Source organism: Anguilla rostrata, chromosome 5, assembly GCF_018555375.3.
Source record: "Anguilla rostrata isolate EN2019 chromosome 5, ASM1855537v3, whole genome shotgun sequence".
Taxonomy (NCBI): Eukaryota; Metazoa; Chordata; class Actinopteri; order Anguilliformes; family Anguillidae; genus Anguilla; species Anguilla rostrata.
Window position 1 is genome coordinate 40,432,366 of NC_057937.1, and position 17,707 is coordinate 40,450,072.

At 38.6% G+C, this 17,707-nt stretch overlaps 1 protein-coding gene across 2 annotated transcripts in view; it reads left to right on the forward strand.

The window, feature by feature from the left end:
* The window catches only part of LOC135255269 (protein kinase C-binding protein NELL1-like), a 175,596-nt gene that overhangs the window by 115,712 nt on the left and 42,177 nt on the right, over nucleotides 1-17,707 (forward strand). For both annotated transcript variants that reach the window (XM_064336215.1, XM_064336216.1), the window contains exons 13-14: nucleotides 246-371; nucleotides 10,471-10,593. In XM_064336215.1, the coding sequence (XP_064192285.1) occupies nucleotides 246-371; nucleotides 10,471-10,593 (249 nt within the window). The remainder of the gene's footprint in view (nucleotides 1-245; nucleotides 372-10,470; nucleotides 10,594-17,707) is intronic.

The following is a 17,707-nucleotide window of genomic DNA, read 5'->3' on the forward strand; positions in this document are numbered from 1 at the left end:
AGTTACATGATGGTGTTTGCAGTATATGTATGGAATACTCTGTTGGCCTTCAATGTTCAACTGTATCATTACAGACCAATCTAAAAGGATTTTAAAAATCTCAGCAGAGGTATTTTATGCACTGAGCCCCTGTTTTTCAATTTGTCTGAGCTGTACCTTGGGAGGAGGACTTTTTTTTTTTTTTTTTAGATTTTTGGATTTTTATTTATTTTTTAACGGGGCATGATGTGCCTGTTTTCCCATAGATATTGATGAGTGTGCGACTCAGATGCACTACTGCCTCGCCAACACTGTTTGTGTGAACCTTCCTGGGGGCCATCGCTGTGACTGCCTGCCCGGTTTCATCCGTGTGGATGACTTCTCCTGTACAGGTAAGACAACACACTATACTTTTCCTACACACTATGCCTTTTGGCCACTGTAATACCTATAGCAGTTGTTACTCCATCAGTATACTCTTCCTAGTCGCATTAACAAGTGGCCAAGCAAAGCTTTTCTTAGTAATGACAATTGCTAATTGATAATAATAGCGCAGTTGGTGCTAATGATGAGGAGAGGATTATAGGTTTTGTGTAGCATACAGTAGGATTCTGTTGTTGTTATATTATATTTTAGCTTCTGTCACAAATTGACTTGAGTTGATTGCTAACGTCTTAATGCATCCTTAGCTATATGACACAAGCAATAACAAACAAGTGGTAAAAGGGATCTTAATAGAACATTTTTTCTCCTCTACATTGGCTTTCTGATATTGTAGTCTTCATCTTGTTCAGCTGCAAACTATGTTTTGCTTCTGTTTTATTTTTTCTGGCCTTTTATATTGAACACTGCTAAGACAAGATCCTTGTCTAATTTTGATAGTACACTTCAGTGCATAATTTCCTCCTCAAAACCCAAATTTACTGTGGTGCATCATTTAGAAGAATTGGCATTCCCTAAAGGGACATTGGTGAGAAAACAATGACCTGGAAGTATATATGAGCTGTTATTTATAGATATTTTGTTTCTGAGTAGAATGCAAAAGTTTTGCATGAGATCCTAACCCATGTCCCTTTAGGTGCTCCGTAGCATCCATCTTGCACTATAAAAACAAAAACATTGTACATAAGAGTATTTGGTTTGTAGTTATTTTACAGAACTTTTATGATGGCCTTGAAGGGCAAGACAAATGAACAAATTAGAAAACATGAAAACAACTTTTCACAAAATAACTAATCTGAACCCGCAATATGTGTTGTTGATGTGTTTTATTAATTGTTTTTGTGTTTTCTGATTTGTTAATTTGTCTTGCCCTTCATTGTCACTCTATGCATATCTTTTATAAATCTTTTTATTTTTTATTTTATTTTTTTACACAAAATGCAGAATAAAAATGAAGAGGACACCTAATCTAGAACTTTCATATTGAAGATGTTCATTTTTTTCAATAAATAGCATAACCTCTCTTTTAATACTGAACTGTGATACTGAAGCAGTCCTTTCAAAAAAAAGGTAAACTACTCAGAAGTGCTAAAATAGTCTTCTAAAAAATAAAAGCACAAGACTTCTTGGATATTACTATTAATATGTGAAGTGATGCACTGAGCATTTAAAACAGGTTTTTCTTTTCTTTTCCAAATGCTTAATCCTGTATATAAGAGCCCTCAGCTGCTTCTGTGAAGTAAAAATCTGTAGTATCGACAACCACAGTTTGTGGATGGTTTTGATGAGCGTCATCATATTGCTTTCATATGAGAAATGAAATGAATATGGTAAGCCAAAAAAATAACTGGAGAATGGAAGATTTTGACGGCTCTGTGGTTTCTCTTGTTCACTTTTGTCAATGGTGGCAATCCATTGAATTTTCCCTAGGCTGTTGACATATTAAACCAAGCCCGTGTGATACTGAGCACACTGCATCATTCTCTTTGTGTTTGTATTCATTCAGCAGGGCAATTCAGTGTGAACCTGGCAGCCTGTATCGCATCTTCTTTGTTGTGAAATGATTGGTTCTGTGCATCTCATTAATTATACCCTGCTGCTTTGTGCAATCCTGAAAGTCTAACTCTCTAGCACACTGACTTAGGTGGTCTGATAATAACAGAAGACTGACTGGTTGATTTAGTTTTTGTAGCTCTGAAAGCACCAATGCATTTTTACCCACCTTGCCCTTAGGCATTATCCTCCCCTTACCTGTTACAGAAGCTACAGATGCTCTGTAATTGCAGTAACTCAACAGCAGGGTCTGCAGATGCGGTAGAGGGCTCATGGGTGGCTTGTCGGGTTTTACGTGCAGTGCACTCCGCGGTCTGGTATTCAGTCCTAACCGCACCAGCGGTTGGCAGTCACTCAGGGTGGTGCGCAGTCGAGAGTTGCGTCACAGAGGGACGGAAATTGCCTGTTGTCGGGGCTGTCCCTGACTCAACGTGCAAGATCAGCGGATCTTTGATGAGGCACCTGCGGTACGTCTGCGGCAGGCTGCTCAGGAAGTGTTCCCTGAGGCAATGCCTGCGCAGCCCAACAGATGGACTGTGAACCAGTGGTATAATAGGCGTGTGCATTCCATTTGGGAATTAAGAAAAAAAATGTGGCTTGTAAAAAGGTGATGAGACCATATTGTCTAATTATACTTGCTATACTTTTTTTGGATTGTAATGTAAATCATTGAATAGCACAGATTTTTTAGCGGAATTATTTAAATTTAAATTAATTATTCAGTTATTCAATTAAATTATTCAATTAATCTAAAACTCTAGGGGTAACTCGGATAATCATTTTTAATTCAAGCTAAAGAAATGATATGGTCGGAATCTGGTTTAAAAATACATTTATGTCACACCATTTAAAAGAGCTGACGGGTGACATCTCTGTTCAAGTTTTCAGGGTTTCCCTTTTCAATGACTTTATTTCACTGTGCAGTACAGCCAGTTGAGGTTTTTGATTGATTTTGTTTTTTTCCTGGAATAAATCCTCCAATGACTTTAAAAATGTAAGGATGATTAAAGATATGATTTTAGGAGTGTGATGTACCAATACCAATAACAGATAATTTATCAATTGCTGTTTGAAGGTCATGCCTTGTTCGTGCTAAGGGATCAGAATCTATGATTTGGGGGCAGTCAAGTTCTTAAATCCATTCAGTTATTACATTACATTTAATTAGCAAGCTTTTTTTCCAAAGCGATGTACAAAAGGGCATCTCAAGGTCATTGGAACAACTACAAAACACAGGTTCGATAAGATACAATACTCATTTTGTACAGTTATTCTTAGCCAAGAACACAGTCCAGTTCACACAGTGAACATTATTCTGACCTAACCTAAGTACAGATAAGTGCTTGAATGGAGGTACAGTACATGTAACATGAGTGGCACGAAAGAGGGGAATTACTAGTATATCAGAGGCGGCTGGGTGGTGCAGTCCATTTCGTTGTTGCCTCGCCACCGGACCGAGGACCTTTCTGTGTGGAGTTGGCATGTTCTCCTCATGTCCCTGTTGGTTTTTTCGCCAGGTACTCTGGTTTTCTCCCACTGTCCAAAGATATGCAGTAGTCTAATTGGAGGCTCTAAACAACCCTGCCCCCCTTGTCCCTGGCCAGGAATGAGTAAACCTGTAATAATTAATGAGCAATCCCCTACAAGTAGCATTATTGCTCGTATACTGTGGTCCCCGTTTACATTACAGAATCATGTTAAGAATGTAGTGACCCAGCAGCTATGCCTGGAAATTTCATACAGATTTTGTTGAACGATAGGTAGAATTTTTGTTGCTTATTAGATAGAAGGACTTTATAAGTCAACCAAACTGATCCGGTTACTTCTGCTGCATAGTTTTGGTGGGGGGGCTCTGTGGTTGACTGAGAGTGTCTGTGAAAAACTGCTCCATTCTGATGTCTGAACTCTTTGGTCTGGTGCCACAGAAAGTGCACAGGCCACATTAATGTGTTGGCACTGTGGAGACAGATTAGGAAACAAGTCCCTGTGCAGTTCTATTTCGAAGCAGAAAAGGGTACCATTTTCCCTGCCAGAGTGCTGGCAAGTCTATATTAATATTCTGAAGGTGGTGCTGTGTCTTTTCCATTCCACCGCCCTTTGTTTTGTGCTAATTGGCTTTGGGGCTAAAATAAAAAGTTTGTCAGCCCACTAATTACGGCTTGCATTGCGAACCGGTCGCTGATTTTTATTTTGTTTATTTATTTATTTCCGGCAAAATAAAAATCCTTTCGAGTGCAATGCACTGCACATAATCCTGGGTGTTTTGCTCTGTAAGCCCTGCCGTTTTAGTTCTGCATTGTATGACTTGTTCCAGGAGTGCTGAGCAAATGAGGGTCACTTTAACGCGCTAGTCATATTCACCGACTAATATTATCTGTGTACCTAAGCCAGATAATGCGTACAGGTTTCTCGTATGAGCGCACTCACGGCCTGCTTTTCCATGTCATCTCCTACCTCTCAATATTTAAAATGAGCCTGACATTTTCTGCCCTGCGCCTTATTGCGCTATGATTGTGATGTGCCGCACCGTGTTTCTTGTTCAAATATGGCGCTCTCTCTCCTGCATGCAGCGTCTTACTGTGGTGCAAGGGGGGGGGGGGGTAGGGGGAGGGGGAGGGTTTGCACTGCGATAATATTTAACGTACCCTTTCATATGACTGCTGAGCTGCTGCCGCTTCTTCCTCTCTGCCTCCTGCTGCTTATTATATTGCACTTCGGTCATCTCTCCAAGATACCATCTTGTTCCATTTTATGCCGTTATAAATAAAGAGCGGGACTTATTAGAAAGCTTCGGCTTTTCAAGGGCAATCTGAATAAGCGAGCAAAAAATGCTCTGCCACCTGTGTGAGTTTTGTTTTTCTCGCATTAACTGTTGGCAAACAAAATGTATTGTATTCAGCGTGGGGTCAAGCAGTTGGAGTTTCCATTCTTTCCCCTGTGTTCAGCTCACTGAAGAAATACCCCCCACGGCACTGCCAGGCAAACACCTCCACAAACTGTTGTTGCTTCTAAAAAAAAACAGTATCTTATTTTACTTGTATTTTTTTAACTGTTAGCTTTGGCACTAGAATAATGTGCAAAATAGGCTTGTGGCTACCTAACTAAAGTGGTGACCTACACTGACCAGAACAATATCTCATTCTCTGTCAAACCATACATCCTTTAGGAAGAATTACGAGTCAATTTTTTTTGTATGCAAAAAGACTGTGACATAACCTGTGTTTGCATGGAGTTTCCCCTATATATATATATATTTAAAAAGTTTTAGATGTGGTTTTTTCATTTGCTCATCTCGTTGCACAATAAGTGGATAAGCCATCTGCTGCATATAATGAAATGGGTTACCGACTTCAAAATTGCAAGAGAAAAACATTTTATTTTGAAAGATACAATTAATTTCATGCCCCAGCTGGGTATAAAATTTCAAAAGTTTATGGTAATGAAAAAACTATACTTTCTTGGGTATATGCTTATATATTGAATTCAATCCAAAATTGAGTTAAACAAATAATTACTTTTCAGCTCAAATGTAATGAAATCCAAAAACTTGATTTGTTTTCCACCATTGCCTTATTGGTGACCACATTCCTGATTTAATTTTGAGAATAGATTATCTCAGACCGATTGACTTGCCCAAACAGGGAGCAGACATCTATGAACAATCTGTAAAAGTATGGCTGGGAGTTTAAATGTGTTTAATCAGCGTATCACAAGAGGCAGCGATGGCCCATGATGCATTATCCTCTCTTTCTTTTCTGAGGCACATAGAAATTATGTGAAGTGAACGTGTGCAAGTAGAATCCTTGAATACCTTGACTAGCACATTTAAAGTAGTAAAAGATTTTGTCAGTAATAGGTAGTTTGGGGTATTCGGCAACTTATTTTCCCCAAGGTCTGCTTTTCAGTTTTATGGGCTAATATAATGGGTTGCAACTTCTTATGGTTTCTCGACCCTGTATTTGTTATGCATATGGGAGCTTTAGAACACTCCCCTGAAGGTTATAAGATCTTTACAGAATCGACTCAGAATATTTATTGAAGCTACATCCTGCCGTCAGCTGCATGTAAAATCTTTTGGCCAGGTGTGCATCTAGCCAGAAACCCATACACAGTCTCATTGGTGTACAGTTTGATGAGCCGTCTTGAGACTGAGAAGAACCAAATTTACACTCAAGAATTAAAATTTTTTTTTTTAAATAAAATCAGTTCTGAGTAATGCCTTAATATCTGAATGGAAGACAAAGGCCATTGTACTAACCATCCATTCTCTAGCCGAGCACTAGACCTTTGCTAGTCTGTCCATTTAACATTAATTGTGTATTACTGTATGTTGTAAAACATTTTAAAGACTTAGCCCACATGTTCTTGGTCATGTGCTTTGTCCTTCCAGTAGATCGAACTGGCTCTGTCCCGAATACTCATTAGAGACTTTGGCTGTTGTGCTGTGGAGACGCTTCATCTTTGGGTGTCTGTACTTTTGTAAAATCAATAATTTGTTTGACAGCAGTTGTTGGATGTTAGTATGCTAATGAAAAAAGTATAACAGAAGTTCAGCCCTATTTTCTTTCCTGCACTGCAAAGTTGTTAACACCAAGCCATGCAACTACACTTAACTACAGGCAGCAGGCTTCTGAAAAACAAAAGGAATTCATTATTAAGTGTAGATATTGGGAGTACGTACAGAGCTCTAGAAAGCAAGAATTTTGACGCCAATAATGATGTGTCTGTTTATGCATCCCACCAAACACATTCGCATAAATCGCCTAGTGCACACATTTTGTTATCCTAAATAACGTTACACATTTTTGTCTAACATAGTTTCCACTGTTGCAGTATATACAGTACAGTACAAAGAAAGCAAGCACTGTTGATGATATATTAAAATTGCCCAGGCAACCTCCATTCTTTGTCTATACACATGAGATTATAAGGTTTTGGATTTCAGAATTCTTATCTCCATGGAAGCACAGCATGACCGGTTCACACGCATCGTCATCTCTCGTTGTCAAGGGTCGAATCTGATATGATTCATCCTGACATGGAAATCATTTTATAATTATCCTTGACGAGCTTAAATTAGGCAGAGGTTATGTGTATAATATCCAGAATTGTTTTCATTTAGTTTTTTTTTGCTCTTCACAGTTCCAAGATTATTCCGGCAAGCCATTTAGATCAGTATGACTTTGAGGAGTCAACAAGATGCATGCCGAAAGTATCAACACGGAAGACCCCTGTTTATACCTGGGGCACCCTGTGAATGTTAAGGAGTGTGGAAAAATCTTCATTGACCTTCTGTCTAATTTAGCACTAGGCCCTGCATTTATTTTCCCTCTCTCCAAAGCTCAGACTCATTGTAAGTAGAAAAACCATAAAGGGGTCACCTTGCATCCACTACCTTCCTCCATCAATTTAATTCTAGGTCCCAATAAATAAAGAGAGCATCAGTGCTGCATCACTCGCTCACTTGTGGCTACAAGGTGGGGGATGGTTATGGCCCAGATGGATGAACTTTAATGCGATCATTTCAAATGATTCAAGATTTTTGGCCTCAGTTGAGTTTTTTTGTGTGATGTTTGCTTCTACCTAACTGTTGGGAAGGTATTAGAAGTTAAGCTGAGCATGATTTGGGCGTCCAGGCATTTTCTGAAGAAAAAAAGGTGAGAGATAATGATCTTTGAATGAGGTAAATCTAGGACACGAGGATGGTGTTCAGCACAGCAAGACACTTCTCAGTAAAGATCAAACTTGTGTCTGAGTTTTTGTAAATGATCCATATTCCTCATATTCTCAGGAAAATTGAAAAAATGAGAGCAAAACGGACACAAATTTAGCAGTGTTTAGCTTTATTGTGTGTACTGCATCTTCCAAGTTGATTCCAACACTATGCTTCTTGTCATGGAGGTACCCACCTCCATGAAGAGACTGCAGAATTCTGCCAGTAAGATTTATTTGTGCCAAGTGACACTGGATGACTTCAGTAGCCTAAAATGGATGGATGGTTTGGCATTACTGAGATGTATTTAATCTTCACTGTAGACTGATGTTTCCCAGATGTATAATAAACATATCTGCACACATCCCGTACTTCATCAGTCAGAGAATTTTTTTGGGAAAATTGTTTAATAATCTGTTAAATTTGCTTCAGGGCTCAGTAAGTGCAACTCATTCATTGATTCCTGCATATCCTTGAGTATCATGACAGACAATGGGGAAATAATGGGGGATAGGGGGGATTGGGGGTTGGTGTCTCTGAAAGTAGAAGCCCTTCGCCATGAAATCTGAGAAAGGAAGTTGTTTTGGAAGTAAAGGTTAAGGGAAAAGCCTTGCTGCATTAGTAGACACCACCTTTTTTGCCCTGTTGATGCTCTGATGTCAACCAAGTCAAAAGTTGGCAATCGACATTCAAGTCATATTTAAGTTGACTTGACTTGACCACATTTTGATGTAATAGGTAAGTTGCCCTATGCAAACCCTTGGATAAATATCTCCCTGGTAATTTACTGCACATTTCTGTTAAGCACCTTTAATGTTGTGTGTGCTTCCTTTGGAGAAATAATGGATTTCCAGACAGAGGAACACAAATTAACAGGAAAATTTGATGAATGAAAAAAGTAAAATCTGATCAGGTGCTATCAATTGATTAGTAATATGTTTACCATGTAGGAATGGGTCCCTTGTTTTTCTTATCTCATTATATAATGGAATGAAATGCAGAATTTGCCATTTTCCATTCTGAAATGGAGCCATTGGTGAAGCAGTTCTGTGCTGCAGGCTAGCCAATTATTTCATTGAGTTTCTTCAAAGCTACATCAGAAACCTGCCTATCATGGACACTTCTACATTGAGATTATAGTGAAAAATATATATTTTTAAAACAAATGGTCTCCTTTTTTTCCTCCATATTTGAAATTTTTCATTTTCATTTTCCCTAAGGAACTTAAGGAACTCCTACTCCTGAATTTGTTTGTGGCTGACCAACAGAAGGAAATACAAGATGCTGACTATAACACTCGTCTTTAGCATGCATTCTTTTGGTTTGCTAGCTAAAAAAGTGAATATAGTGCACTATATATACGTAGCGAATAGGGAGTGGTTTTAGATAAAGGCTAGGTTTCAGGGTATTCACTATTCATGACATAGTCCCATGGCTAATCAAACGGAAAGTGTATTAGCGGTATTGTACATGCTGATGTGTCTCAAACTTAGTATCTTTCTCTGCTTGTATTGTTACTATATTTGCAGTGTTTATACTGTATGTCTGGTTCATTCCCCTGGCTAGATGTGGTTTTAAAAAAATTATTGAATTATTATAACTTACCATTCCACAGGTAGATTTCATTTCAGTCTATTATATTCAGTCACTGGAATAATTCTTAGCCAAAAAAACCCAAATATATCTGATAGTAATTGCCTAGTTATGGCCAGAGGAAAATGGGCACAAACAGTGTCATTTTAAGCTGCATAAGGCATTTTCTTTGTCTTGCATATTCTCAAAATATTAAATTAGTATTTCAGCCATATACTTTCGCTACAGCATGCCTTTGCAATTTAATGAAAGCACTGTACAAACAAATGTCAAAGGATTTTGCCATGCTCCACTTTTTAAAAAAATTACAATTACAATTCTTCCTGTTCTGTCCTGCAAATTAACAAGCAGCTCAATTATTGCAATACATGATTAGTTTCTTCATAGCTAGTTAATACATATTCATCAAAATGAGACACACCACAAATAGCACAAGGTATATTAACATGGGGAAATTTTTGTAATAAGTATGGCATTGTTTGCAGTGTCATTTGTCACAGAAAGTATCCCAGAAAAAATGAAAGGACACATGTTTAAGCATGTTATAAGACACATTGGATGACAAACCCTTTGTATTTAAAATAACACGACTTTGAAAAAATGAAAATTCTGTATGTTACTATACGTGTTCTTTCTTTTTTTTATTTTAAAGCACACCACATTTAAATGAGTAGGCAATTTCATTTGTGCATATACAGAGCGAAATGTAGAAGTAGAAATTTCATACCCCTTATGCCCAATGAAAATAGCTAGCCACTCTAGTGTTAAAGTACAGTTATTAGTGAATTTGCCAATTAAACTGGAATGGGAAATAGATTTTTATGGGGGAAAACTCTGTAATTATTTGAAAATAAACCACAGGGAAAACATTTAGCTGTGTTCCAAGCTCATTGTAGGTCAGTGCTCCCTTCCAGCTGATTTACAAATGGATTCACTCTCTCACCAAAGGAGCTTTTCAAACACACATTCCATTATTTTATTTTAAACATTGTTTTCTGTTTTTATAGACAGACATTATCTATCACGCAATTTATAATCTATATACTTATAGATTGTGCAAGTATAATTAATAAGTATGTGGATAATCTTTTGATTTATTTAATAATTTACGGAAAATAAAGTGAGGAACAGGAACGATGAGCCATACTGGCAGCTGGCACTCTCACCCGTGCCCCTTTCTCTCCTCACAGAGCACGACGAGTGTGCCAGCGACCAGCACTCCTGCAACAGCAACGCCATCTGCACCAACACCGTCCGCGGGCACCTGTGCACCTGCAAACCGGGCTACGTGGGAAACGGGACCATCTGCAGAGGTAAGGCCCCTCCGCCCTCAGCGGCATCGGGGTCTCGCGCCCGAGCCACAGCCGCCGCCGCCGCCGCCGCCGCCGCCGCACCTCTCTATACCTCCTCTCCACCCCTGCTGTGATTGCCGCAGACCGCTAGTTGGTGGGAATGATGAGAATTGATTTTGGTGTAACAGCCACATCTCCCTGCGAGCTGTCTTCCACTTCCAACACCCTCTATTCTCAGCCTTTACGGCCCTGCCATCGCCGTGGCGAGGATATGTCTTATTTCCCAGAGGAAATAAAAACAAATCTCCATGGGGTATTGGGAACATCTGGCCAATGGCCATATATATATACACACGCAGTAATGTGTAATGCCAGTACTGTGCAGGATTGAGACTAAGGGAAGGGTGGTGACTGTTCACCGAGGCACAGTAAATTCATAATGGGTCTAAAAACAAGGCAATGACAAGAGAAAAACAAACTCACAGTGGCAAAACCTGAGGAATCTAATTGGAGATCCCTGCCACCTTTGGAAAGAGTTTTTTTGGGGGGAGGGAGTGGGGGATGAAAGATGAGCCAATAAGAACAGAGATTTGACTTTTGGTTTGAGTTTCACTTTCTTTCTTTATTTTTTATTTTTTTACCAAAGTGAGCCACATAAGAGAGATCTGTCAGCAGAATAAGGGGGTGTGGGTGTAAATGAATTGAGGGAAAATTTTGCTGAAGTATTTTTCATGCAGAGTTGGAAGTGTCGGGCTGATCATGCAGTAGAAGCCCTGGCCTCTGCCTCTGGGACTGTCAAAGCCAGGCTTGCCTCAGCGCTAGATCCTTTCTACATAGCAGGGAGCACATTTTTACATTATGTTCTTTGGACTTACTTGCATTACTGCAGGGAACAAATTGCGATGTGTAGCCAGCAATTAGGTTGCCTTCTTTTAAAGACTGTAAAAATTCACCTGGTGCTGTCAGGTGAACTTATCTGCCTTTAATTAGAACAGGGAGATAGTGGTGGAACTCTCCGTGTACTTTATTGGCCATGTGACAAAGAGCTCTCTTTCCAGCATCTGGCAGCAGCAGATTCGGGGGGTGGGGGGGGGGCCTTCAACGGACTAGCGGATACAGCACCGGCTGACCTATGGTTGTGTAATAGAGATGCACGTTTGACTAAGAGGCAGCCATGTGACTGGTCTTGGGAGAGATCGATGCAATTTTCCATCCTGACAATTTGTACGCTGGATTTCCCCCCAGCATTACAGGCACGGGGCATGCTGAGATGTGGATAAAAATAGGAAGGAGGGGAAAAAAAAAACTAATTGCACAACTTTACTGTTACATTCACATATTTCACTCTGTGTTAGATGAATAATCTGCATAGAGTCTGCTGGGGACACAGCGGGTTTATTGCTTTTGGGAAAAGTAGAACAACTTGAATAATTTACTGATTTCATATAGGAGATGTGAATGTTGTGCATATAGCTGTGGTTTATACAAGCAGTCACACTCATTATTGCACTGTATATTCACTACAAATTGGTTTGCTCTTTAGATGGCTAAGATTAGAAATGGTAATAATCAGTCTGCGTACTAAGTGTGCTAAAAGCCAAATTTTCTGTACTATGCTATCCATATCATAGTTTTAATGTTTTTAAATGAATATGTCACTTGATTATTGTAATCAGCTTATGCTCCAAAATATGTTTTGATCATTATGAAAAACTGATGGAATAAAGATAATTTAAGACTTACATTATTTTATGGCACTCTAATGTGAATCCAACCTCCTAAAGTTTTACATTAATCTTAATATGGCTTTTTGCCTCTCGGTTTGAATGCTCTTTGCAAAAGAGCAGGTAGTTTGTTTAAATAAAAAATACTAGCCTACCTTTTGTGAAAAATAGTGATCAGTTGACAATGTCAACAGTGCTTCATTGGTAAGCAAGACTACTAGATGAAGCCAGCCAGTATGGACGGACTAATGCTGGCACAACCTTCAAAGCTGACTAATCTGACTAACCTGGCCTTACCCACTCTCACTGACAACCACTCAACCGAGTCCCAGTTCCTGATCATACAGTAAAACACTGCAATCTAGGGACACAGTAAGTACATTTTACAGGGTGAATAAATTAGAACAAAAAATAGGAATGCTTCAGACATTTCAAGTTTAATTGCTGTTTGCTTTTCTACCAATCTATGACACCACAATTAACGCCACATGAGTCATAAATTGGTGGGAAAGCACATAGCAATTACTGTAAACTTGAAACGTATTCCTATTTTTTGTTCTACATTATTCACCCTATAAAATGCTATCATTTCAGCAGACACATATTTTTCCTGGCTGTTTTTGTGCACATGCCAATACAGCATATGGGGCAAGTGGTTGAAATGAGATGAGAAAGAATTACATTGGCTATGGATTTGGACCAATTGCATTAATGACCAACCATGGAATACTTCTGGAAAAATGTATTCCTGTATATTAACGTATGTAATGTATATAATGCACAGTAAAACCACATCCATGGTTGAGTACTGACAAGGGACAATAGCACAAAATAAATTCATTTGCAAGAACGTCAAATTTTACTACCGTGAAATTGTCCCTTGTCACTACTCAACCATGGATGTGGTTTTATTGTGAATTATATACATTTATACATTATATAACCTGTTTGTTCAGATTTTTTTTTTTTTTTCTGGCATGAAAAATAAATATTGTGCCTCTTTATATTGGCTTTTTATGTAAATAGAGTCAGGTAGTGTAATGTTTTGTGTTCACATACAGAAAAAAACATAATTTATTTATGTCAGGTTTTCCTAAGCAGTTGCGCTGGTTTTATGTAGGCTGCAGTGTTTGCTCTGCAACAGATGTTTATAGCTGGGTCATGCGTAGGGTAAGGACAACGTTGTAAAGAAAGTCTTTTTTTTAATTACTAATATAAAGGTTCTCTCTCAGGGTCTTGTTTTTTTATTTATATGTGCACAGTGCAGCAGGCGCATGGCTGGAATGACATAGTGCCACAGATAAACACAACCATGAGAAACCACTTCACAGCGGAGAGAGGAACAATAACGGTGTGCTAGTAAAGCTCAGCCGTTTACTCCAACCCTCAGGGACATCATTAATATATAGACAATGGCACGGAGGCTGGTGAATTGATTTGAGAAGAAGCAGTAATTCTTCAGCTCATTTTGATGTATTACTTTGCTTTTAGAAATAAAGAGGACCATGAGGTTTGGTAGAATATCTTCACTGGGTTTTTGTGTTTCCACCCCCACCCCACTCCACCCCCCATGGAATATGTTGAAATGATGTGTTCGGCCCCGCCAAAAAGACCAATACAGTTTTTTTTATTGCAACAACGCAATAATGCAGCAATTTCAGGTTTGGAGATGGCGTAGATTCAAAAATAAAAGAAGGCAGCTACCATTGCATTTCTGTACCGTCTGTTCAAGTCGGAAAGCGAGGCTTCTCCCCAGTGAAGCAATTTCGCATTTGATATGGACTGAGACCCCCCTGTGTTGTAACCGAATTCAGAGCAATCGCACACATTCCACAGCAGTGCTGTTCTTACCTGATGTCATTCATATGTAGCATATGCATGCATCTGTAAACCTGTCGGTAGCTGACAACTGTTTGCAAAAAATAGCTTACTATCCACCATGTGCACTCAGACACAAAACAAGCTGAAATGCCATAAAGCACCCGTGCTGTATTATGTTGATTAGAAAAACTCAAAAGAACCATTCAGTCTGAGGTTTGTATTTTAGGATCTACTGTGTGTGTGTGTGTGTGGAGGCATGGGTGTGTGGTGTGTATATGCTTGTGTGTATGTGTGCGTGTGGGTGTGTGTGTGTGCACAGTGCTGTAACACTATACTGCCCCCTTCATATTCGAATGTCCTCCCATGTATTGGCTCCACTGTCCACCATCCACCACCACTCTAAGCTAATCAAATGTAAACCGATACATTATTTAAATCTGTTTTACCACCAGTGAAAAAGAAAACCGTTTGGGAAAATGGCCTCTTGCAAACACTCACATACCTAATGCCAGCAGAAAATAAACAAACAGCCATGAATAAATATTAGTACATTAATAAACCATAAATGCTGTGGATAAAAATTCCTAAATATTTAAATTAGATATTCTATGAGTGAGAGAAGTGAGTGGCTTAACTTGGATGTTCCTGATCAAAAGAAGCAGCGCGTCTCAAATTATTCCACTAATTTATGTTGTACTCCAGTGTTTAAAATTGCATTTTAAAAGAAAAGACTCTTGAATTTGACGATAAATGCTTTTGCTCTAATAGTATTTCAGTCTAGCAAGTTGGACAAATAATTACATTTCCAGCCACATCTATAATCAATTTGTGTACAATTGGCATAAGCCTCTTTGAAACAAGAATTATAAAGATGAAATGTAAATATATACATATGCTTTGCACAACAGTATGGATTGCTTAAAAAGGTTATTCATCCGTATGGTTTTGTTCTGAGAAAAATACCTGTAGTTGCTTTGTGCCAAGCCTACATCATACTGAAGGGCGATTTGGGCTGATAGCTATGATAAGTTGCAGTGCTTTTGACACAAAATAAGTGAATTGCTTATTTGAAATTTTAAGTGCCCTTATTTTCTTGTCGGTGAGAATGTCTAGAAGGTTTTTTTATTTCCTTCACTTTGATCTTTTTTTATGGACCCAAAACTGGAAATTGCCAGCTAACACGAACTCTGATAGTGTATAACACTGGGGTAATATATACTATACTCTGTATACATTACTCTAGCTCAAGCATATGTACAAGAGTAATGAAAAGCTACAAAGGATTACAGTGCATAGATTTATTCTGTTCCTCCTTCAGAGGTTCAACAGATATCTTTGTCCTGCAGATATCTGAGTCACTCACTGAGCAAGACAGGTGTTCGACGCTGAATAAGTTTGTCAGCCTGTATCCCTCCCATTATGCTCCAAGTCACAAAATGGCAGTTGGATTATTCTTTACTTTGCCTACGGCTCCAGAAACTGCTGCAGATTAACAGTACGTAATTGCACTGTAGCTGAAGGAGCCTATGATTAAAATGCACCATTTTCCAGGAGACAAAAGCAATCAAGGCCTAAGAAATTCTGAAGAGCCTAGTTTCAGCTGTTATTATTAATCATGGGAAGATTCTGATTAAATGCTAGCGCAATCAATTCCAATTTTATTTCTAAGGTTGATCTTGGCAGGACATGTTTAGAACCGGCAAGTGCTGTCTTTCGGATTTACACATTGTTTCCCCACACCGCCGTCCTTTGAACAGCTCAAGTATACTAGAGCAGACAAGCAGACATCCACAGAAGCGTTGCAGTAGAGCAAGACCTGTAAACCTAATGGTGAGAATTGAATCCTAAAATGCGCCTTTCACTGACGGCACGGATTTTGTTCTATCAATTTTGGTAAGCAAAGGGGACGGCGGTTTTTCTGGGAACAACAAAGCATTACATAAACATCTTCTGGGCACATTGCAATAAACAGGCACACAGTAGTACAATCAAAGTGAAAGATTTCATTGGTATCATCAGTAGACTTAGTCTCGTGTGACTGTGGTAGTTAGTCACATCGGTCAGTTATGATCAGGGGACAGCCCTCAGCTGCACTGTCTGATTGAGGGTAACAGCTCTTTTTTTATTCTTTTTTTTTTTTTGCGGTGGAGGTGATTGGTTTCCCCCGTGACGACTTGGCTATGGTATAACAATTTTCACCCCGCCGCACGTTTCTCTCTTGTAGTTCATTTTCTAGAGGGAGGGCTTGGGAAAAAGAAGGCTCCACTGCAGTGCTGCAGGCCATGGGATTTCAGGGAGTTTAATTGAGTGTACGTTAGAACATAAGATATCATTGGAAGTGTAAAACACATTTTGTGCTGTCAGTTTTCATTACTGAACGAGAAGCAATCAATGGCAGAATGGTAGGACGCTAACTCCAACACATCGAGTAAAATACTCAAGCTCAGGAATGTCTCAGAATTTTGTAAAGCATAGTACGATGAATCATTTCTCTACCAGTTTAGAAAATCACATTGAGATAATTGCATTTGCATTGCATTTTTGAGTGCCAATTTGCTTTGTGCTATGATAAACTGTGCTAACTGGATTCCATTTCAATTGACATCCCTCAGTTCAGTTTCTCACATCTATTCAGTTGTCATTACTATCATTTTATATATTGTATTGCCTTTGTGTGGGATCCATGCATTCTGTATGATAATAGGTTCTACGGTTAGGCTTACAGTAATGGATTCATAAGCAATCATTTATTTAAGCAAATCAATTTGAGAGGGCTTTTTAAAATAACAATCTGCATCATTATTTGTTTGTTATTTTAGGAAAAATCTGTGGTAACCAGAGATACTTGTTTGTCTGTTCGTGATCAACATTGAGCATTGCTTGACATACTGTACAATCAAACCATAATCAACATCTTTATGATGTTGTAAGACTTTCTGCTGTTGCTATAAATATTTTCTGATTACAGGGTGTTTTGTATAACAGGTTGAAGTTTGAATCAGACAGAAACACAGTGGTACTGCAGTCAGGCTGGATAGCAATGTTTGATACAAATCTTGGGCTATGGCATTATTTTGTTATTGATGGTGGTGAGGGTTTTCAGTGGATATTTAGGTTCATAAACAAACTCCATGAGCATATACATGCATGCATGTATGTGAATTAAACTAGAAGTACACGACAACAATGTCAAGACAATATCCATTATTAAAACAAACATATTAGTGAAATTTTGTTAATTGTGATGGATATTGTTGGGGTATTGTTGGCAAAAGCACTGTTCTTTGCTTTAGCAAAATATTGGATTTTGAATCCAAAATAATGAAATCCAGACATGAAGTACACTGGATTGTAGACTTAATGCATCGTAAGCCTTTGGCTCTATAATCTTGAAGACTGTCAATGGTTTTTATTAAAGGGTACTTATCTGTAGAACTTTTGTTAAGACATCGGCACAAAAATGTTTAACCTCAAGAATTAGCGCAAATATCACATATTTCCAGCTACAAAACGAATATCCAACAGCTGCATGGGTAAAATGCTGTAAATGTTATGTAGAAAAGTATAGTGTAGAAATGTAGTTTTCAGTT